The following is a 24,970-nucleotide window of genomic DNA, read 5'->3' on the forward strand; positions in this document are numbered from 1 at the left end:
AAAAAAATTATGTCTCCAAAAAACAGCCTTATACGTGAAAACCAGCAGGTGGCGCAAAAGTCAATCTTGCTCACACCAGCAATCTGAAGAGCTGCAGCATAGATACAGTACTAGTGCTGCATATCCTTTAGGGAAAAAAAACATACCTCAAAGGCTAGGAAAGTCAGCAATCAATGGGTGATAATGTCAATTTGAAGATAATGATCAACGAAACAACTGTCAAGCAGCTAAGATATATAATTATTCAAGTATCAATTATATTGATTACATGGAAAACATGATTATGGGTATACAAAATGTCAAACTAACATCACATTTTTTGTCAATATCAGCATCCCAACTTGTGTGTGAATTGTACTGCTACTACGGTAATGGTAACAAATAATGTACCATAGTATGGAAAGCCAAAACTCACCTCATCTTCTGCCATGACTAACGTTCCCTCATTCTGGCCTACAAGAAAAATAAAAATAAACATGTCACAGAGATATTTTGTCGGTGTCAGTGATAGAAAACTGCTGTTTATTTACATCATGTACCTTCATGAGCATATAAAGTGTTATGGTACATCAGTAATTGATCATGCAAGTGCCCCAAAACTCACACATAAATGTTGTAATTATAGTGTCAGATTTGATAGACTTTACTGAACATATATAGTCATGGAAAAATTCCGTTAAATTTTTTTCCTTGTCCCATCAACAGTCCAGCATGTACCCCTGCAAAGACAGCAATCATTATTATGATGATTATTATTATTATTAATTATATAAAGACAGCACTTGTACTTTGTGTAGTGTCTACCTCAGTGTGTTTGCTTAGACCAGCAGTTCTCACATATTTTCTGACAAAAATATTTTCGAGCCCCCCTGACTTGAAATACTATTGAGAACCTGATACTATTTATTTATCTGTACTGCACAGACTGAACTCGAAACTGAAACCAGGAAAATCCAACAAAATGGAGTGCAGTCAAGCATACAAGCGTGCTGATTACAACAAATTCATACATGTTGACAGGTCTGCACTAATATTGAAAGTCCTTCCTGCCTTTCACGGCCCCCCTGACAGTTCACCACATCCTCCCCAGGGGGCCCCGCCCTACTATTTGAGAAGCGCTGGCCTAGACCCGCCCCGTATGTTTATTTTAAAAACGTAATCCACAGTGACATAAATGAACACATCAAGCAGTCTGATGATGCATGCTCAGAAAAATCTACACATGCTCCTCCCAGGGTCCCATGGATTCAAAATTCCATACTTTTTCCATAGTTTCTCCAGACTCTGTATGCAGTATAGATGCTTACCATCAAAACTGTACAAAGCTTTGCAGTGTCCAATAACAGGAAGCGGGTCATCATCATCAAATTCATCATCAAACTCGTGGGCGTCAGCACTGGGATGTCCGGGCTGAGGGGGACTGGAGTGGAAGTGAGGTGTGTGATGCTCCTGACTGGTATCTTCTGTATAACTGCCTTCAGGACTGTTGAGAAACACATAGAAAAATATAATGTTTTTATTTGCTTTGTGATTGAATATTGGCATCGGAAAATCATACGTACATGTTGTTGACAGAATTTAGCATGTTAGAATGAGTCATTTCTAAACACAATTTCTATATTGATGATCCTATTTCAGTTCCATACAGTTATATAATAATGCTGCAAGTTAAATTACATACAAATATGTATTTACCTACATTACTGTGTGTTTTGAGTCTCTAATTTGCCCATGATTAGTATCTAATTTTGTTATTTATGAGAGGACAAGTCTCTATATTTTTAGGTTATGACAACACACATTGAAAGAATACAGAAGGACAGGTTGTGATGTTTCACAAAGTTTGTAAAGGTGTTACCTCTCTCTGCCTTGAGGAGTATGATGATGATTGTCAGCACTGTGCCTCCTCTCTCTGGAGCTCTGCTTACCCTCCACCTCAGATAACCAAGTCTGTCAACAGAGAAAGTGTCTCTTTTAGTCAAAAAATTATATTTTCACTGACAGGCACAATCAGCATTATCACATGTAACACCTTTCCCATTTGACCTGGGAAAGGTGCTATTAACACATCCTCGGTAGGGTTCCTTTTTTTCGTATAGCTGTATAGCCAACAGCAGGGGTGCAGCCAGGAATTGTGGGTCCCATGAAAAACAAATCACATTGCCCACCTTCTATATTTAATTAATTACAAATTTGTATTAGTAATACCTACGGGGACCTTAGGATTGTCCTGATATTTCCCTTTTATACAGCACCCCTGGCCAATAGCACTCATCATGAATAACTTGAAAATGTTATGATTAATTAATCCATGTGATCAGTATCGACTGATTTCAGACCTGGCTGATCAGTATCAGAATTGGCAGGGTAAGACCCTGATCAGAGTATCCATAATCCAAGGTACTGTTCATTGAGCTCGGAAATGTAAATAAGACATCCAGGTAAGAAGGTAAGGATGAAAAATAAAATATCCTTGAAACAAGCCCTCGCCCCCCATTTACCTCATGTTTGTGGATTTCAGAACGGAGCTTTTCCATGTTGCATATAGTCTCTGATATCTTGGGCTGCAGGCTACTAGGGTCGCCCATCTGAGGAGTTTTCTCATACACGTCCTTCATTTTGTTCAGGGCATCTCTAGGAAAGGCAAAATCATATCGATGTCATGGATACATGATAATGGATGGACACTGCACACATTTAAAGAAATAACGCAGCCAACTCCCCCTGTTGCTGAAAGTGGTACATGTCAAACCCCCTGAAAACCTTTGCATGATTGTGTGCGTAAGTGACTAAGGAATAATGGGTAAGTATGCAACCTCTGATCCATCTCTTTCTGCAGCTCCTTATTGAGTTCATCAATTCTTTGCTGCAACCTCTTTCTCCTCTGCTCGGGGGGTAAGTGGCTGAAGTCCTCCACTGATGGGGCCTGGTGGGAAGATATGAAATTACAATAGCCTATCGAGGATTATGTAAATCCAAATATGCAATGGTCTGTAGTGGACAATAGACAACACAACATCATTTATGCCAAACTTAATTACCCCCACATGATTAGTAAAGTGCATTTTTGCCGGTTCAACAGTTTCTAATGCGTTAACTGGGACATAGGGTATATTCTACAAGAGGTTAATTTGTTTGGACACAATCAGGATTTCTAGAGGGTGAAGACACTGATATGGCAATATCGTGTCTCTACTATCGTCTAAACACACACTTACCATCTTGACAGACCACTGGGACATAACAGATTACCAAATCCAGCAAACGCAAGCAGACAACATAGGATTTTGGTTAGTTGTGAGGTTGCCAAATCGATTATAAATAGATTATAAATCAAAACTCAGCAACCAGCCAGCTCAGTCAGATGTATGACTCTTAGTTCATGTAATGATAAATGGAGAGGAAAAACTACATGTACTTTTCCATTTCAAATGTACTGTATTTTAGGTGTCTTGATGTTTGTAGTAATGTTTGTTTGACCATTATCATTCACTTATGCAGGGCATTTTTGCAATGTATTCCAAAATGCTCTGCAAGTGTGTTGAACTTTTTCACATGAGTTATAAGAGTCACTGCTGTGTGAAACATTTCCACAAACAGAATTATCAACTGAGAGCCGCTTAACACATATGACAAGAGGAAAAGCCAGAGTGAGCTTTGTCTTTTGTGCTCTTTAGTTAAGTGTGGAACAAAGCTCTGAAACCAGGCCACACAAACACACCCAACTGCAAACTTTGCAACACCAACAACATCACAGCACATCTAATGTTATGAAGACATCAGCACTGCAACCAGAAACCCCTCAAAATCATCAGCAATCATCAGCCTTTCTTTTTGGTGTGAGTGTGGCAGAATCTGTCTCAGTCATTATTGGAGAGAAGAGAAACCAAATAAGAGGGAAAAGGATAAGCGGAGAAGACAGACTACAGCAGGGTGTTTGCAAGTGTCATTACGTCAAAATACCATTTTAAAAACAAAGCTGACTGGTGAAGATGTATCTTGGAAGCAATTTCTTTCTCTTTATGATTGAAAAGCTTTGTCATGACCTGCAGACATCCTGTAGTAAAACAAAATCTAAAATGTACCACTAAGAAACGTCAATACCACAATAATACTTCCTGGCTCACCCCTCTTCTCAGACCCTTCAAGTTCTGGGGGATTCTGGGTACTGTTGTCTTTATCTCAGACAGATAGTGGTTCACTCGGTCAGAGCTGAACCGGTTTGGAGGAAAACGTTGGGAGGATCGTGGGCGGGAGGAGGAGGAAGGTGGTGGGGGTGGAGGAGAGGAAGTAGGGGACTGGTGGGTTGTAGGAAGAAAGGATACAGCAATAAGTCAAGATGACACATTCTCTGGACATTTTCAACTGTCGCATGTCAAGTTTTTCAGAATATGTGCAGTCATTACTTTTTTTTAGACTTTTCATCAACTGTGAGCATTAAAATGAATTAAAACAAATCTAGTCATCTTATATCGCCACGCTGTTAATGTAGCACTGATGCAAGAACAATTTGTCCCAGAAATGTTCTCCTTTACATGGTCACAAATGTGATCATAAAACATTGCACGCTGGCTTTTGTATCAAAAATGTGTTCTGTGATTACAAGACTGTGATTGTAATAAAGTATGTATTGCTTGAGGACACTGAATAAGCACAAAAAGCTTTTTGGTCAGTCACAAACCGATACATCTACTTCAAATCTTAATACAATTTCAACGCTACAAAAATGATGGAAATATTTCACATCAAAAGGCAAATACCTGAAACCATGAATTTCGTCAATCAAATTAATTCTTATTCACTGCAGACTTGCTTATCCACTGCAGATGACTTGCATATGCACCAACAGCAGAGGGATAATAATTAACCAACACTGTCTTTATGGGGAAGGGCAAAGTCCACGAGTTCAGCAAAGATTTAAGACAAACACTGGACAGGTGACAAAAACCTTTCAAGTTGTGAGTTAAAGTCAAATGAGGACAAATAAATCAAAATAATGAAATCCAACTTGAGAAATTGATGATGGAATGAAAGTGCTCTGCCAAAAGTTAATTAATTGGCGTAATTGATGTTTTGTATGTATGTCAGCATCAACCCCATTACATGAATATAAGAAAAGGTTAACAACCAAAAAGAGCTTGAGACAATCCAAGTACCTTTGGTTTCTTTCCAAAGAGCCAGAGTTTGTTCTTAGCCTTGCTCATTGTGTGTTTTGGGTCTGGTCGTGGTCCCGGGGCCCCATCTCTGTCTCCTTTGGGTGCATTGCTGATGGTCCCATCTGACCCCGTTCTACTTAGATTCTGACTAAAGTCTTCGAAAGGAAAGTCGCCTGGAGGGTCAAAGCCGGACTTAAATGACTCTACAACAATTGTTGAATCCTGGAGGAATGACAGAAACATAAGACAAAAAGACAAACATGTAACTATATGTAACTGTAAAAGCAGAAGAGTCGTTATTTTCCTTTTTACATCCAGCCAGTAGATTTGGGGAGATTATACTTTCTCTTTATTCATTTCACTGCTCTACTGAGTAAAATCATACACACCTTTCTTTCATCAACAGCCTTTGCTGCTGAAACCATTCCTTCCAAGCATTTTGAAATAATAGGAATAACCCTTCGTTCTGCTTCTGCAAAGCTTCGGTACGTCTCCCCGAGCTTCACTGTCCGACGCTGATCCATATCTTGCAGATTCTGAAAGACAATCAAAGGCATCCTGACAATAATGTTCTGGGTAGTCAAGCCTTTGGGCTATGATGATAACGTGTTGACATATGCCGCATTTCCACTACAAGTACCGGCTCGGTTTGGCTCAGCTACTTTGTGTTTTCTACTTTAAAATTACGATGCTGTAATGAATGTATGATCTGCAACATGCGGCTCTGGTTTTTACAACTCGACATATGAGTTGTGTGTAAACAAATGTGAGCATGTGTGTTTATTTCTGGCATTTCTGCACATGTATGCCAAAAAATTACATGTTCCATTGACAACATCTCTTCTCCAAATGAGCAACCAGCAGTTTTACGTCACTCATATGATATCGGCTCGGCACACCTGCATCCCCTGACCGGGTAGCAGATCAAGAACCCCAAACTACCTGGTATTGTTAATGGAAGTCAGGTTTATGGTCATGTATAATGACGTAGTGATTACAATTCCAAAACCCTGTGTGAACACCCTACATTTACCTTAAAGATGTGTGGTATGGCGTTGTTGAAATGTTTCCACTGCTCTGCATTGAAGTTCTGTAGCTGGGCAGCGTATTCGTTTTTACTCTCATCCGCCATGTGAGTCCGCAGGTAGAACTGGGCTTTGGCCTGAACAGTCAAAGTCACATACTGCAAATCTCAACAACCAAATGAGTATTGAGTATCGTTTTATTAAGATAAATCACTTAGCTTCTAAAGTGGCCTAGTAGAGAGTGCCCTATTGATGTTTGACCAATTACAGTATAAGGATATCAAATTACAGTTCTACATTGCCTAATGGTGTACTGAAAGAATGATGTACAAGTAGGTAGTGGCTGTAATTAGCCATCATTTTCATTGACCACCAGGATCTGACGTATTTACTGTCAAGTCAATATATATATGTACAAATTCATAATGGAAAAAGACACACAAATAGTTCTCTCGTAAGTTGTAGACTGTTACCTTCTCAACTTCTGATTTTGTGGCATTGATGTCATTGTCTAACCGCTCATAGGTCACCTGGGATTTCTCTGCTTCCTTACATTCTCTCTCAAACTTCTTTTTACTCTGTCAGTCAAAAAAAGAACAACAGGAAGACAATACATTTTTAGATGCCAGGAGACATGGACAGTGTCTTAATCGGCGATATATTGCCCTCTCAATATTTCAAAGCGTTCCGACAAAAAAGTAAACAAGGCACAGAAAAAGAAAATGTGATAAATCAGACAGATAGTTTACTTCCTGGCAGGCCATCTGGGTTACATTAGTAGTGAAGGAAGCACAGTGAATAACTGAGACATTACAGTCAGGTCATTAGGTGGTCACTATTAAAGCCAGACCACACACTAGAAGTCACCACCAGCGGGGCTAAGATAAGTTCCTGAATTATCTAAAAAGTTATAATTACGATTTATTTTCATCATAATAATACAGTATTTACAATACCACAGTATTTTCTTTCATATATAATCTTTCATGCTGGATGCCACATGCCAGTCGCTGATGACACTGAATGAAGCCAGTCATGGCATGTCCGAAATGACAGTGGGAAAAAAGTTATCCTCCCATTCAGTGTGGAAGTGGTATGTTTTTTGTTTCTTAATTTGTCCTTCTTCCCGATTTCGTTAGGAACACTTTCTTAAGCTTATAATAAAATAATTTGGAGCCTACCTAGTCACCAAAACATATAGTAATAGGAGTATATAGGTGACTCATGTTTACGGGGCACTAATGATGATAAATACCGTATTTAAGAAATCATATATATATATATATATATATATATATATATATATATACAGTGAAGAAAATAAGTATTTGAACACCCTGCTATTTTGCTATTTCTCCCACTTAGAAATCATGGAGGGGTCTGAAATTTTCATCGTAGGTGCATGTCCACTGTGAGAGAGATAAACTAAAAAGAAAAATCCAGAAATCACAATGCATGATTTTTTAACAATTTATTTGTGTGATACAGCTGCAAATAAGTATTTGAACACCTGAGAAAATGAATGTTAATATTTGGTACAGTAGCCTTTGTTTGCTATTACAGAGGTCAAACGTTTCCTGTAGTTTTTCACCAGGTTTGCACACACTGCAGGAGGGATCTTGGCCCACTCCTCCACACAGATCTTCTCGAGATCAGTCAGGTTTCTGGGCTGTCGCTGAGAAACACGGAGTTTGAGCTCCCTCCAAAGATTTTCGATTGGGTTCAGGTCTGGAGACTGGCTGGGCCATGCTAGAACCTTGATATGCTTCTTACGGAGCCACTCCTTGGTTTTCCTGGCTGTGTGCTTCGGGTCGTTGTCGTGTTGGAAGACCCAGCCACGACCCATCTTCAATGCTCTGACAGAGGGAAGGAGGTTGTTCCCCAAAATCTCACAATACACGGCCCCAGTCATCCTCTCTTTAATGCAGTGCACTCGTCCTGTCCCATGTGCAGAAAAACACCCCCAAAGCATGATGCTACCACCCCCATGCTTCACAGTAGGGATGGTGTTCTTCGGATTGTACTCTTCATTCTTCTTCCTCCAAACACGCTTATTGGAATTATGACCAAAAAGTTCTATTTTGGTCTCATCTGACCATAAAACTTTCTCCCATGACTCCTCTGTATCATCCAAATGGTCATATGCAAACTTAAGACGGGCCTTGACATGTGCTGGTTTAAGCAGGGGAACCTTTCGTGCCATGCATGATTTCACATCATGACATCTTAGTGTATTACCTACAGTAACCTTGGAAACGGTGGTCCCAGCTCTTTTCAGGTCATTGACCAAGTCCTGTCGTGTAGTTCTGGGCTGATTCCTCACCTTTCTTAGAATCATTGAGACCCCACGAGGTGATATCTTGCATGGGGCTCCACTCCGATTGAGATTGACCGTCATGTTTAGCTTCTTCCATTTTCTAATGATAGCTCCAACAGTGGACCTTTTTTCACCAAGCTGCTTGGTAATTGCTCCGTAGCCCTTTCCAGCCTTGTGGAGGTGTACAATTTTGTCTCTGGTGTCTTTGGACAGCTCTTTGGTCTTCGCCATGTTACAAGTTAAAGTCTTACTGATTGTATGGGGTGGACAGGTGTCTTTATGCAGCTAACGACCTCAAACAGGTGCATCTGATTCAGGATGATACATGGAGTGCAGGTGGACTTCTAATGGGCAGACTAACAGGTCTTTCAGGGTCAGAATTCTAGATGATACACAGGTGTTCAAATACTTATTTGCAGCTGTATCACACAAATAAATTGTTAAAAAATCATGCATTGTGATTTCTGGATTTTTCTTTTTAGTTTATCTCTCTCACAGTGGACATGCACCTACGATGAAAATTTCAGACCCCTCCATGATTTCTAAGTGGGAGAAATAGCAAAATAGCAGGGTGTTCAAATACTTATTTTCTTCACTGTATATATATATATATATATATATATATATATATATATATTCTATATTTTAACAAAAAAAAAACTCAATTAATAAATACTGAATAACTAACTATGACCCGAGAAAAGAAGAAAGCCAGTAAGACAGTTGGCAAGGGCCAAATGTAGCACATGAGCCTTGCTTAGAGGGTGTTGGGAGTGCATTTGCCAAAGCTGTATTTCATCCATTTTTAAGAGCATTTTCTCCAATTCAGCAAACCCACAATGTCATAAAACCACATTTCTGCCATTCAATAACAGATGTGCAATCTGAAATTGTGTTTGTTTGTGGTCAATGGCTATCAAAATGTATACAGATGACAGAATAAAGATATTCATTTAAGACATCGGCAATAAAACAGGGGAAATGGATAATCATATGCCCTATAGTTACCTTATAAGCGCTACAACAACAACAAAAAAATATTCCCCCTCCCTGCCCCCTTCCCCTTACTTACATTGTCCATCTGTTTCCAGCAATGATCCAAATACTGCTGGGCCTTCCTGCCCTCCTGCAGATGCTGTTCATTAACACAAATACACACACGCAAACCAACATTTATACAGAAACCAAATAAATACAGACACATAGATAAGAAAACATTCATATTCAAAAGAAGAACAAATTGGAGGAAGAAAATGCTAAATCCACAATGTTCCAATGAATGATGTACTGAATCAATACACTTCCACAACTGAATGTTGCTCACAAATAAAAGTAATCTTGTATTTATAGTTGTAATATCTGAGTGAAATGTTGACTTCTTAAGCTAATTATTGATTTATAATTGTTCCCATCATAAGAATGCAGGAACACACAACTGTGGAAGAAAAACAGTGCAGCAAGAAAAAACAAATCCATTTGTCTATCTTAATTATAGGGATTCACTTACTCAGGAATATCTATGCATATTACTCTACCAGCTGACAACTCTATAAAAAAACACGTCTGTGTATAATTTTGCATCCCAAACCTACGTTTGGAAAGTGGCTTAAGTATTCCACTGAGAGAAGGCAATGTTCTTCCAAAGAATGTGAAAAGTTTACAGCAGAAACACATCATGGAAGGAAAGAAGGGCAGATGTTTGACATCATGTTCAACATATGTATCCTCTTGTGTAAGACCAAACAGAAAACAGTGAGGCAACACAGAGCAAGGGACACATGGAGAAACATCAACGTAGCAATCAACAGCTTCCCTAATATATGGAGACTTATTACCTAATAAGTCTCCATATAAGTACCTAACCTAAACATGTAGCTTTTGTTGTGATAGTGGGGCATGAGCTTGTTGGTGTACTCACATGTTTCCTTTCAGCTTTGAGGTCCTGACTGTACTTCATCAGTGCTCCGTACACCTTATGGCCCATCTCCTCTGCTACCACCTCCCTCTGACCAGCATAGTCATTGAGTTCATTCAGTATGCCGTAAAATGACAGACATGATGTAAACCTGCAAAACAAACACATTTAACGCTTTCATTTTTTTGTTTTGACACTCACTATCCACCTCCTATCGTTAATCCACTTGATTAGTCTGTAAACAGACAGAGACTTCCAGGAATCCAAAGGTGAATGTGACATTTACACATTTAAAATGTTGCTTAAAACGCTGAAGTGAAAAAGTTTTTATAATGGCTGTAATTATTTTATTCTATGGGGAAACATTGTAGACTGTTCATATCTTCGTAAGGGCCCATTTGTCCCTCGTTTATCGCAATTAATTGGTTCCTGACCCGACCACAAAAAAGTGAATTCCGGTGAAGTAGACTATAATATTAATAAATGTAATATTTTCATAGTGAGAGCATAGAAACCGGTTTATGACTTTCTAAATTCAATTTTCACCATCATTACAGCTCTGTAGACATGAAATACCACCCCTTGTAGTCACCCTTACACTGCTATTATTCTTAGATTACACCACAATGTGGAACATTAACACGCAGGATGGGATCACTGCAAGAACATAAAAGACAGCTGCCACTCATAGCATATAGCAAGGTACAGAACTAACCAGTTAGCCTCTAATTTGTTTGTTCTGAACTTATTTGTTCCAAATGGACTGGGGAAGAAGGACAAAGAAAGAAACCAAAAACATACCACTTCCACATGGAATGGGAGGAGACCTTTTTTTCCACACTCTACCATGTCGGATATGCTATGATTGACTCCATGCAGTGAGCAATGTTTGAACCATGATGTGGCGAGAGCATAGTGCATATACTTCAGTCACTACATAGTGACTAAAGTAAATGCAGTCTTCATTTCCACAATATTGTTAAACTGTAATAAAACAATGACATGTCGGAACCCCACAGAGTTTCTCGTATGAAATCATTCAAGCAAATAATTTTAATGATTGAATTCCCACTCTAAAGTCAATCTTAACTTCAGGCAATCCTATTGCAAAAGCATAACATAAAAACACTTGAGCAGACTCACCGTGGTTCATCATCTTTGGAGCGTTTTGGACAGTATTTCTTTACTAAGTTCCTGATGAAAGAGAAAGGATATTGTTATTTTTAGATCACAATTAAGATCGCTATTGGTGGTTTTAGTAGCGCCATAAAAAAGGTTGGATGAGCAAAATCACAATGTGCTCTATATTGGCTATAAAGTCACTTCCCAAAGTTAATACTTTACAATTTGCTAAAACTGCAGTTCATTGTTCATCTTGGCACAGCAGAACTTAATTAGGCTAAATGTTCACACTTGTTGACACTGCAGGCATCAGATCTTGCAGCACTTATCTGCATCTTACCAAGTGCTCAAATCAAGATTTATTGGATCCGCTCAACATATGATCTGTACCGATCCTAATTTTCCATTGCTGCTCGTGGACAAACTCAGAAAGGTAGGGGACTCCTGTCACACAGCCAGGATTTCTGATTATTTGACTGGAAGACCACAGTTTGTACAGCCTGAGGGGTGTGTGTCAGAAATGTTGGCATGTAGCATGGACAGTCTAGTAGAAGGAAGAATGAAATACAAGCTGCAGTCCGTACGAGAGAACAACAACCACCTCCTCCATCATACCATGGCAGGGCAGATTAGCAGCCGAAGTGGGAGGCTCATTTCTCTGTGCGTCCGGACTGAGTGGTGGCACAGGAGGTCCTTCCAATGCAACACTTTATAATAATGCAACATAACTTGCTCCAGTTTTAACTTTATACAAAGACAGTAATACGATATGTCTCCTATAGCAGCCGTGTGAAGCACTACTCAAGTGTCACACAAGCATGCATGTTGTCAGTGTTTCTTACCGTAATTGCTTGGCATAATTTTGCTCGATGTCCAATCTTTCTTTGACGAACTTTGCATAACGCTCCAGGAAGTCGATTCCCCACTGAGTGTGTTTGTCTAGATTTTCGAACTGGTCCTGGTAAGACACAAGTGAACAGGGACATAGTAAGAAAAAGGCAAATTGAAATGTAATGTAACATGTACTGTAAGTGGCAATATTTTACATTGATTTTCAAATCACCCATTTTACACCTCCTCATTGGTTGGTTTTATCAGATGTAAAGATGAGAAAATGCTAATGCTGTTCCTCAACTGTAAGATACAATCATGTTCAGATGACTGAACATTAATACATGTGCGCGCGCACACATGCACCCCAATAGTGTATGGAAATGATTAGGCTTTTAGGTCATGGTATATCTCGGACATCAATTAATGCACACACAAATTAACGCACCACAAAAAGTCCTCTAGTATACAGTAAATGTCTGACTTGGAAACAAAGAAGCTCCTTCACAAAACTCTGTGAACTTAATGTTAATGTTTCTTCGAGCCCAAACTGCATGCATGCCAGGGGAGATGTCGGAGGGGGATACCTTGTCACTGCTTCTGCCTTTATACAGTATGTCAACACAAATCAGGTCATGGAACAACTATGTCCCAAAGGAAGTACAACCAAAGTGATTTGTTACTTCATTCATCATTATTTTCTAAACACAGATAGCATGGGAATTCTGAAAGAGAAGTACTGTCTTGCTACCAAGTTTTCCTCTTATGGTGAATAGATTAACTTCCTTCAGAGAAAACATTTTGATAAACTATATGATTTGGAGCGATTCTGGCAGAACTATCTATACAGATATACATGGAAATAATCCTTTGACTAGTTGACTACTCAAAAGAATAATCGCCGATTAGTCGACGATTAAAATAATTGTTAGTTACAGCCATAGTGCAGTCCGTACTCCACTTAGTAAATTGTGGGTAACAAAAAAAACAAGACACGTAAGCCTAAGTATGTGACAATCACATTTTGACAGATTGTTGTCGATAAACAATATTATGGTCAACATTAGTTTCTGACCATTTTTCCATTGATTAGCATTATTATTTTGAGACCATTTTTTTCATTCATGTAATGATAGTATATGGCATAACAATGAGAGTACACCATATCAAAAACAATAAACTTTATTTTCTCAAAAGCATTTATATAAACAAAGAAAATGTGTACTACATTACATTGCTCCTCACAAGGCTACGCTCTCCCACACTCTTTGTGTATGCTCACGGACCCGCCTCCACCCACCAAGATAAAGACTGCATGACAAAAGGGCTCACTCCGTTCATGCTGTTGTACTACAGAAAAAATAGCCGTCAAAATGATCAGGTTCATTTTCATTTATTGTGTTATTATGGTAATGATTTATTTTGAACGTGCATACAAGTTACATTGGAATCGTCACATAATACATCACAATATATCACATACTACTATTCATAGCTCTAAATGTCCAAAATGGAGTAGGAAGAAGCAAAGTTTTTTTTTTAATACTACCACCCCCATCCGTTCCACATTAGTTCCAATACATTACTTTGTAATACAATCAATTAATTATCGTCCCAGGTGCCCACCCCCCCCCCTTTTTTTTTTAAAAGAGAAATCTTGTCACGTTTTAATCTTGCCAGATCTTGTGACACAAGATTGTCTGGCACCCCTAGAAAACAACATCCATCTACCTCGATTTAGATAAAAAAATTTGAGGCACAATCTGTTTTGAGCACCAAGTGTCTGTGTTTTGGATTTGTAAACAAACCAAGGAAAAGCAATTCATGATAACAACATGATAACAAAGGCAGTAAAATCCAAACAATGACAACAAAGACTCAGCATGACATTGTACCAAAACATACCAGCATGTTTGTTGGCTGTTTACCATGTTGCATTTTTGCTAAGGCTATATCTGGTTGCGTCAGCCTCTGTGATCACATTAATAAGTAATGAAGCATGAGCTCATCCTGTCCTTTTGGGACAAGCTAAGAACAGACAGGCTTGCTGGCAAATGACAACATCTTTGGGCTTCTGGTCTGTAAACTTTCAGAGCGGAAGGGAGATGATGATGGTAAGCATTGTGACGATCATGTTGACGTCATGGCGGAGGGATTTCCAGCCTGTCCAGAGCATCACAACTATAAAAGTAGAAAAGCGGAGGCCCTCAGCTTGTCACAATGTGTTTCTCCATCGCTTAAAAACATTTACCTTCAAAACTACTGAGAAATGTTTGGAAATGTCCAATGCCATAACTGTGATTTTATGTTTTGGTGTATGAGAGTATATTAACGAGTCATTGCTATTTCACCTAACAACGTGTAAACTGATGGTTCAGCATCGCATCTGAACGTTCTGCTTGAACACTATGGTCGTCTTTACGACCACACAAAAACAGCTAGCCAGCCATAAACCTGGCAGACTGGAGAACCAGACATCCTCCGTGCATTCCACAGGACAAGGCAACGTTAATTGGAACACAAAATGCTGGTGGGACAATACACTAATTACCCACAACTGCATTCCAGGGCAGACGCATAGACAGAGCTTGTCTTCTCCATCCCATCACATTATTGGAAGCACCTTTGTTTTCTGAGGAGCATGGTAAAAACATACACAAGCACAAGCACATGCAGAGACACACAAGCATACAAACATGCCTGGAGGTTCTCAGAGTGATGCCACGGTTTCAGACAAGTTGACACTTCCCACCCAGGTCCCGCTGTGCGTTGTGTGCGTGTATCGCGAGTTGAAGAGGCAATGCTGTGAGAGGATAGGCAATTTCCAGGAACAGGTTGAGAAGTAGAGGGGGAAAAGGAATGCCATTCACCCCTGGATTATTTTTTGTACTTAGTACTGTAAAAAAAAGCATGGTAATGATGACTGAAAATGAATGAAAATACATCTTTTCATACTGTAATTGATTTTTTCACTGATATGAAAAAAACACAGTATGTGTAACTAATGGATATTTAAAGAATCAAGTCATAGTTCGGATTAGAACACTTGTAGCATTTTTCTTCATCCACCATGCTTAGGTGTGTGCATGGCTGCAAATTTGTTCATTTCATTTTTCACAGGCTTTATTCAATCATTTGGAAAACAAAGCAGCAAAAAAAAGCTAAGTGGACAGACAGCTTTTTTTGAGGATATTTGCCAAGGAAGAGTCTATGGAATCTAATCTGGTCAGAACTGGCAACATAGGGCACACGTGGAAACAAATTAGTGATGGTTATAAGAAGCTGAAGGATAGTCAGTGTTGTACTATGAGCATGTGTATATAGTTTGTTGTAAGCAGTTGCAGGTCTTCTATCTTCACACCGTACAAACACACACAATGTGAGAGGCCTGGCTTAACACAGAGACGAGGAGGAAGTATGGGATGCATCACTATAAAAATACTCAGACTAAACTGAATCAGAACCTCAAGCAGTGCAGTCATCTAGTATGAGTCAGTGGGCTCCATTAATATTGATTGGTGCATTTAAACCTTGACACATGGTTTTGCGATGACTGAGTCATAAAGTGTAAAAAGTGTTTTAGTTTTAGTCAGAGCATATAGCACTCATCTGTTAATGAATGGATATTTGTGTTAAGCAGAAGCTGCGGTATTTCTCATAGTCTGTACATTTCTCACTGAATCTAGAATGGTCCAAGTCAACCCATTCATTTTGGAAATGGCTGAACTCCATCTCCATCAGACAATGTACTCTCACAGAAAAAGTCTCCTTAAAGATGGCGTCTCATCTGCAAGTTTCACAAGTGATATTTGTTTTCCTGAAAAAGTGAGTTTTTAGTTGAAATTCAGGTGATTTTATAGTTCTTTTTTCAGATCACACAACCAATAACACCCATTGTTAATGTTAATCCATGTGATCAGTATTGGCAGTGATTGGCCAATCTTACTCATGGATGATGAGTATCAAAACCAGCAGCATAAAACCCTGAAAAACCCTGCCTCCTTAAAACAAAAACTTGAAAAGGCTGAGGTTACAACTTTTTATTACCTGCTAATATTGCTTGTTGAGGTGAGAAATATTTGTGTCCAAATTTTGCCAATTTATATTATTAAGAAATAATGCATCAACTCAAAATTCCCTTTTAGGTACGTGGTTGAAGCTTGCAAACTTTATTCAGCGTTCGTTTAAAAAAAAACATTCAAGATCAGTGTGAAAACAACTCAATATTTCACACTTTCGTTTTTATTATGATGTTCTGGACCTTGAAGCACTATTTCTGAATTGGACCCCCCCCCCATAAAGAGGGAAGTTTGCAAGAGCTCAAAGATTAACCTGACTAACTCGGCGGGACTTCGTTCCTCTCCATAACAATTATTGTAGACAAATAATCTCAGTAAGAGTAACATAACACCTGCTGCCTTGTGACAACGTGGGAGATTTACAAGACTGAAGTCATTTAGAAAAACATAAACATAAAGTCTAGTGTGGTGTAAAACTTAAGCACACTTAAGTCACTTATTGTGACTTAAGTGCACAATTCTGAAGTCGTCTTCTTCACTCTCAGAACTGAACAGCTCTACAATTCCCTAGCCACACACCCCGCCAGTATCTCTCCCATCACTCCCCGTGCTGCCCTGTTCCGAGGCAAATCAGCCCCCGAGCTTGTGCTGTCTTTCCCAGCATGCAGTCCAGCTCCCCGAAACCCACTGGTGACAGTGGACCTGCTGACACCGCTCCACACTGGCAAGATCCCCCAGAGTAAAAGCTATGAGATCCATCACTTTCAACCTGAAAGCTGCATCACATGCATCTCACCACATGTTCTCCATGATGAAGGAGCGCACAAAGCGCAAAATGACTGCATCGAAATGATGCTCTGAAGCACAAAAGATGTCGCAAGGTTCAAAACATGAGAAAAAGTAGACCTGAAGTTACGGTCTGCAATGATTGTTGACTGTAGATCATTTTGAACTACATCAAGTCTGTGTGTTGGGTCTCATTTCCTGGTTGTCGAGATTATCAACTTCAATATGTGTCCAGTTCCTTAACAAGTGCTGTGTGGCGAACATGCAAGGCCACTAGTCCACCGTGCAGCCCTGGCTGCCATCCAAAGCTTTACAATACAATCATAAATGAGAGCGACAGTCACAAGACTTAACTCGTCACAAGTTCATCATGTTTTTGTTAGCTCCAGGAAAATGTCCTTATTTCAATACAGTTGTATTACAATGAGGTATATACTGTAGAATTTGATCATTTAGTCATTCAGGCTCAGCCTCATGGGTCTCCATAAAATCAAATCAAATAGAAATCAAATAGAAACCTAAGAATTCACAAAAGGGTATTCATTGCATTTACTCAGTACTTTGTTGCTGCATTTTTGTCAGAAATGACTGATTCAAGTATTTCTCAATATGATGCCTCAAGCCTGGCACACCTATATTCGGACAGTTTCAAAGAGACAAATTGTCCACTTCTAAACCAAAAACTACATTCAAAACCTGAAAAGGTGAACACAGCATCCTGTGTCATGCTAGCTTGGCAAGTTTCATAGCAATCTGATCCTTGTATTGTTCTACAACCAGAAAGACCGGTTATTTTCAAGGAAGGCACAGAAAAAGATAGGTGGCTATCTTGATGAAGATTAATAGCTTCTAGTTGCCATCACCAAGATTCTTCTTGGCACAAATGGTACAGTCAATCTGTACCATTTGTTCTTTTGGGGTTGAGGTCAGGGCTTTGGGAAGGTCATTATAGACGCTAACGTTAGGCCAGTTTATCCATTCCAAAAACCAGTAGTGTGTGTGTTTTTTTGGGATCATGGGCTTATTGTAGCAGAGTTTCAGCCATCTAACAGTTGATTTGAGGTGAGGTTGAGGAATTTTCATGAATCTTCATGATTCCATCAGCTGTGCAATACCAGTACAACTGGCATCAAAACAGGGCCAAGACTATGATGCTACCACCATGCTTAAGAGCTGGTACAGTAATCACCTTAACTCCTTGTCACTGTGACCATATAGCTCAATCTTTGCTCAGTATGACCATTCCTTTCTCCAACTTTTGTCCAGAAGGCATCAGGTTTGCCATGTGGGCCGCTGAGGTGGACAGCACCCAATCAGTTCAAGGTGAACAGTGAAACTAGCCATCCAGTAGTTTACACTTCACAGCAAGATTGAACCCAAGGGCCCTATGATTTCCACATTAACAGAATCACAGACGGAATTGCGGATTTGGTCAATAAAAACTACATCTGGGGTTAGCTTACTTTAACTGTGCATGCAAGTGTGAATCAGTGTCACATTTTTCTTTTTGTGAAATTAGCTTTAAGAGAGAGTTTTAATTTTTTATATGAAGTTGTATGACATCCCAATCAGCTGGGCAGTGCATCAACAGTGATCCCCTTCCTCCCTGGCTCGTCACTGTTACAACTGTCAAGGAAGCTTCTAGACTCACAACACAAGTCCAGCCTTCAAAATAAGAGCACATTTGGCTATATCCTGTTTAGTTGTTTTAACAAAATAGGGAGTAAAGGAGTAAAGCAATAAATAGCAATACGTGTATTGACATATGCAAAACTGACAAAAGCATTGGACAAAAACAAACAAGTACTAAAAATAAACACTGCATTGGTTTTAGTGGCTGCCCTCAACACAAACCACAGCATTCCCAGTGAATGTGTCTTATTTGAAACAGGATGTAATTATTACTCTATTTAACCATCCACAGAACTGTGTCATTCGACCATCTGTGCATTCCTATGTATAAATTCACACCCACTCATGCATGCACACACACACAAATCATTAATTCATCACAGAATCCTTGATTTATCTAACAACTGATACACATCTTTGACGTGTTGAAAATGACACCTTTTTCTCGTTTGTGCGATAGACTTGGGGCGTTCAGACACGTGGTTTGGGTGTTGACAGATGGTTTGGTGAGGAAATGTGTGACAGTTTGCATTTAGGGTGCTGTCTGTTCACACTTTTAAATATGGACCAAGGTCCAAACCTTCAAGCAGGGTTCATGTTTCTCATACATGAATGAAGACATTTTGTCCGATATGTCTATGTTCAGCCAGGACTAAAAATATTTTAAATGCATTCCTCTGTACTAAATGTTCTGCAATATTTATTGTATTAGGCATAATCATATTACCCCCAGACACAGCATCTCATTTAGTATTTGTCAGCAGAACATCCCCGACACTACTGCCTTACATGTAGTGCCATGCGTCACAATGCACCATGTGACAAGAGATATGAAGCTTTGAGCTGTGTTTTCCCTTTACCTTTACGTAATTTGTGGAGACAGGAGTGGACATGACAGGTTATAGTTTGGAAAGGGGAAGTCACTTCCTTGAAACAACAGAAATGGTTCCAGAGTCTACATGTGACACTTCAGCAGCTTTGTCTCATACCCTCCCATCTAAAAACATGTCCATAGATGCCTCCCAGCTAACTGATTTGAAATTTTTTAGCAGCAATAATGGGAACATTTTAAAGATTGGAAAGGAGGATATGCAACACAACCCATGTACTCTCCCAAATCTGTCTGACAAGGTCACATGTTTAGTAGTATTCCTTTTGTCAAGTTGGACTCACACTGATGCCCATTGTGTCTGTCATTACCATGTTAGTATGAACTGATGTTTTGTATTGGATTAATTTCATGATCCCCGCAGCTACTTATTTCTAAGAGTTTGTTGTTTTGTCAGACAGCACAAAGCAGACTTCAGTGATGCTGAAATCTGAGCCTCATATAGACTTGTCTCAACACTTCGTGTACTAAAAATTGTCTGAGTTGATAAATAAATGTTTGAGACATTCAGGAATAGGCATGTCCAGGGGAAGACTATGCTTTGTGGTCATGGCTGAAGCAGTGACTTGAAGGTACAATGAACACTTCAGGGACAGGTTACCAGGGTAACATGAAAACCCCTGTGCTGGCAGCTAGTTAGAGTGTAAATGAGCAGGACAGACTTAAAGGCAACACTGAACAGTTTTATTGGGGCTAGAGACTTTACTTGCCAAATAAAGAGCCTGGGAAAAGTCTTCTAATGTGAGAATTACTGTAGCATTGTTTTCATCATATGCTCAAGGACTACATTAGAGAAAATAGAAAAGGGGAGGAGTTGTATATACACTCTGTCCCCATGGTGAATCATTTATGGTAATACCATCAATCCATCTTCTATATGAGGATGGGCACCTTCCAAGTCTGAACCGTTACGGTACCGATACCTAGTACCTGGGAATTGATATCAGTACACCACAGTACCAATTTTCAGTACTTTGGTTGTTGTTTATGTGGTAAGAAATGATGATTTTCTATTTTAATTTATTAATTTTCAAATATAAGACATTGAAAATAACATATCAAAACATCCGACTTTATTGAGAGAAAAAATGTATGCTGATTGTTTTACCCATCAAAGCTGAATGTGTAGGCACTACTATGTTATCTGGATCACAATGGCCAAGGACATACACAAATGCAAACATAAGATAGTCAACATCAACTTTTAATAAAACGTCAAACAGGCTTTTATCCCCATTAGAAAAAAAATCTAAATAGTTCTTTAATGTTGATGACTTGTGTCTGTGTTATAGGATTATGTGTGATAAGGCACAAAATGTTCCACATCAGATGAAAATAAGATGATAAAACCCATTATTCTAAATAGTTGATTCAACTGAGAATATCAGGAAGACAATGATGATTGGTAATGTTTGTAAAGCATAAAAGTGTTCAATTGTAAAATGTAGCATGACATGGAAAGTTGTTAATCGTTTATAGTCACATGACAAATATGCACCGGCACCTTTAGTTCCAGGAACACAAACAGGGAACAAGAGGTGTATTCTTGTTGGATTTGTTCTCTGTACTACATTGGTAACTAAGGACAGCATTGGCACTATGGCGACAAACAACTGAGTAATTAAACTGAACTGACAAACAATACTGCAATACGTTCTACTGTCTCTTCATGTTGTGCCCGTGTAAGCTGATGTTTTGGCTTTTAGTTGGTATGCCACGAAGTAATACTGGACATTGTGCATCTGTAAAGCAGATAGGATCAGTGCTATAGGAGGAAAAAGCAGGTTTCGCAAGCAGTTGGTGTGTTTAGTACACAACAAGGAGAGAATGTCAGCTGGTGGACATCTAACCCATGAAAAAACACACTTGCTGCGTCAGCAAACAGAGGTTATGAAAGAATAACATTTTTTTTATCAATTAATCCATCCACTCACTCATGTTTAACTGTCTATCCTGTTCAGTGTTTCTAGTGCACTGAAGTCTATTCCAGCTGTCTTTGAGAGAGAGATAGTGTATACCCTGATCTGATCACCAGTCTATGCGGAGGGTAGACAAACAACCATAATCATATTTCTCCTCTTTGCCATCACTGATAACCTTCTGTGGTGATATAGCACAGACAATTCACAAAAGCCAAGACCATGCAAGATGCATTTGTGGAGTTGCATAGTGACGATGATGATGTTTCACATGGCGGTTCAAGCTCAATGTGAAACTTATAAAGCATATTTTTCCTAAACAGTACAGGCTTTAGGTTGTTAGGAGGTTCCCCAATGGATTATCTTTAAATAGTAAGACCTACAAGACATTTAAAATCTACATCATCCCAATTAATTCAAACTTGATCAATCAGACCACAAGACCATTGAACCAAATAATAATATGATGACTTGTTTGTGGAACTGTAAACACCCAAAACATTCACAACATTTAGCAATTTTCAACATGCCTAAAAACTCAGATTTTGATGTTGAAGAAATAACTGACTTATAAATATTTGACTAAAAGAAGGACTGATGGGTGACAACCTATGGTACAGAGCTGCAGGTGTGACCAAAGTGCTACATCCAGCCAAGTCATGACTTGAGAGGTCTGCATGTATTGCTGTCTACACTGAGTCAGGTTCCACTTCCCGGAAAAAAATAAAAACTCACTGCCAAAGACGTCTATAGACTTTTCAAAAGTCACGTTGACTGCCAAACGTCTTTTGCTTGTTTTCAAGGAAGCTACTGATCATATATTTCAGATCATAAATTTCAGATTTGTAGGCAATGTATTTCTGTCCCAGTCGGGGGCAACAGTTCTGTTTTCCCTCAATCGGCAGCAACAGCTTGGATATGAAGAAGACAGAAGTATTGCACACCGAGAGTAAAATGGCGACGTATATACGAGGAAATCCAACAGAGAAAAAAGTATAGGCAGCTTACACTGGTAGAGAGTTTGTCTGGCAGTGGATTTGTCGCAATCGCGAAGTATAAGGGAAGACATAGGTGCCATCGGTGTTGTTGTTGTTCGTCTATAAACAGTTTGCTCATACGCATGCTCACACAAGCCTATAGTTTACACAGTCATAGTTCAAACACAAGCACACATCTACAAAGAGATGATTGCTTTGTGTTATGTTCTAAATCTGAATATGTTTTGTTATTTTTTCATCATAATCTTTTTTCCTGTGTTGTTTTTGTTAGAAGTAGATGTTTGAGGTGTCACTAAAACAAAACAAAACATATGGACGTCAGTCACCGTTCTGCTTGAATTTGCATCTGCAGAAAAAGCAAATATTCTCTGGTTTTCGGTTAAAATCAGGTGTTTTCGCTGAAACCATCCTATGTTCCACTGCCAATTTATAAAACACCCCAAAAGGCTAGAAATAAGAGTCTAACGCTTCTTTAAATAGTTCCAATGTTTATGTAGTCCTAAAACGTAATATTCTGTGGGTGTGGAAAGTTGAGCAAAAATGCCCCAAACCTCTGGCAGTATGGAGCTCTCTACTCTGAAAATGGCTGGCAGTCAATGAGTTAAACACTGCTCATAAATGATGATACACGGCTGGTATGATGAACCACAGAAAATCCAATAAATTCCACAAGGTGAGGGCCTTAAAAGTTTGTTTTGGACCACCGCCACCATTTACTGTATTTCCTATTTAAAAAACTGTGCAGTTACAACTCTGAGGTCAAGTGGTAATCCCAGAGCGACAAAAACTGCTTAACTAAATGCAACCTTGAGGCCTGATCAGAAAGGGTTGGATGGCACATGTTGACCCATTTTAGTGAGCGGCACACAGAGGTTGATCCTGTTACTGCATGTAATCAGCTGCCAAACAGCTGGAAGGATGCAGCTGTGAGCACAGGAAGCTCACTGTAGTGACTGCACTCCAAGAGGAAGGGAAAGCAGAGTCTTTTTCTGTGATGTCTTGTCCAGAATTTTATTACAGGGCTCCAGACTAAGTTTGTTTTTTTTTTACAGCAGCCCCCAACTTAAAACTTTAGGGGCGCACACGGAAAACTCACTATTTGCAACCCTAAAACTAATAGAACTTCAGAAAGTGGAAGTGGAAGGTAAGTTTCAGCTGCTGTGATTCCCACCTCAATTGTGCACCAAAGGCATTTTACAGTTGACCAAACTCCACCAAATTATTACACCTCATTAAACATAAAGCATGTATTCTACACACAATGTTGCTAAAATGAATCAAGGAACTGTATGGTATATGTAAATGAGCTGACATCTCCATTGACAGACAATGTGAATTTCAGAGTAGTTCCATATTATCCTCCGTCTTTTGGGACACTGATTCTAAATCAGAATTATGTCACTTTGAATGTCCATGAAATGTGCTACATTTCGTTTTTAGTTGTTGCTTTTTTCCATAATCAATACACTTTGGGGAGCTATTGTTTTACATCATGTTTTTGTGTATGTTACATTTATTTTGTTTAAAAGCTCTTGACATTCCAATTACAATATTCAATACTCCTGAGAAATTAAAGTTTATTGCTTTTGATACAGTGAACTCAAGTACTCAATAATAATATTGTTTATCTGTAATAATTTGGAGGACAATCATCATCCTGTGAAATTTGCCATCATGACAGTTCTATTTCTGAGGATAAAACAATAATTGCAGTCAGTGTGTGTTGTGCAAAATTGTCCTGTTTAGGTAAACTGAAACCACGCTTGACCTTACTCCTTGGGTTTCTCCAAAGGGACACAATTTGTTCAGGGTAACCAACCTAACGTGTACTGTTTGAAACACCACTACTCAAAAGCAAACAATACAAAAAAAGCTTTTTTTTGTTGTTGTTACTGCCATCATAAATGTTGAGAATGCCACAGTATTTCATTTTTTTTTTATAAGAATAAACATGCATCTCCAAGTCGAGTTGGTAAATTGAACCGCTCTTATATATCATCAACCCTCCTTTCGAAATCTAACTAATAGCATTTCATTTTTGTCCTCCTTCCTCCATCTGCTCCCTTCTACACGTCTGTAGTTTTACATGTCAATCGAATTAAGACTTCCATCTTCACACAGACTAAAAAAAAACTGTGTAGGGTTGCCAAAACAATAACCTTAGATTTAGTTTTTAAATTACATGTTTTATTTCAAATAAAGAATGGATGAAAGTAGCGCTGTTTTTCATACAATTCCCCACTAAAGTGACCTGATAATGTCCTCTTTCACATATGTATAAAAAACGCCCTAGTCTGCATACTGTACATACACAATTGGTTGGCTAATTGGCTAGCCAATGTACAACAGATTGTTGTGTCC

General features: G+C 39.0%; 1 protein-coding gene across 4 annotated transcripts in view; it reads right to left on the bottom strand.

The window, feature by feature from the left end:
* Nucleotides 1-24,970, bottom strand: part of fnbp1l (formin binding protein 1-like) — a 34,032-nt gene that overhangs the window by 6,157 nt on the left and 2,905 nt on the right. For 2 of the 4 annotated variants that reach the window (XM_058073130.1, XM_058073131.1), the window contains exons 2-16: nucleotides 12,378-12,493; nucleotides 11,557-11,607; nucleotides 10,417-10,564; nucleotides 9,571-9,633; nucleotides 6,655-6,759; nucleotides 6,190-6,318; nucleotides 5,546-5,692; nucleotides 5,157-5,378; nucleotides 4,128-4,298; nucleotides 3,219-3,233; nucleotides 2,817-2,926; nucleotides 2,502-2,634; nucleotides 1,859-1,950; nucleotides 1,308-1,483; nucleotides 416-453 (exon numbers count right to left, since the gene is read on the bottom strand). In XM_058073130.1, coding sequence (XP_057929113.1) covers nucleotides 416-453; nucleotides 1,308-1,483; nucleotides 1,859-1,950; nucleotides 2,502-2,634; nucleotides 2,817-2,926; nucleotides 3,219-3,233; nucleotides 4,128-4,298; nucleotides 5,157-5,378; nucleotides 5,546-5,692; nucleotides 6,190-6,318; nucleotides 6,655-6,759; nucleotides 9,571-9,633; nucleotides 10,417-10,564; nucleotides 11,557-11,607; nucleotides 12,378-12,493 — 1,716 coding nt within the window. The remainder of the gene's footprint in view (nucleotides 1-415; nucleotides 454-1,307; nucleotides 1,484-1,858; nucleotides 1,951-2,501; nucleotides 2,635-2,816; nucleotides 2,927-3,218; nucleotides 3,234-4,127; nucleotides 4,299-5,156; nucleotides 5,379-5,545; nucleotides 5,693-6,189; nucleotides 6,319-6,654; nucleotides 6,760-9,570; nucleotides 9,634-10,416; nucleotides 10,565-11,556; nucleotides 11,608-12,377; nucleotides 12,494-24,970) is intronic. The other 2 variants (XM_058073132.1, XM_058073134.1) reach the window with 2 other exon arrangements.

This window comes from Doryrhamphus excisus, chromosome 5 (genome assembly GCF_030265055.1).
Source record: "Doryrhamphus excisus isolate RoL2022-K1 chromosome 5, RoL_Dexc_1.0, whole genome shotgun sequence".
In the NCBI taxonomy this organism is placed as follows: domain Eukaryota; kingdom Metazoa; phylum Chordata; class Actinopteri; order Syngnathiformes; family Syngnathidae; genus Doryrhamphus; species Doryrhamphus excisus.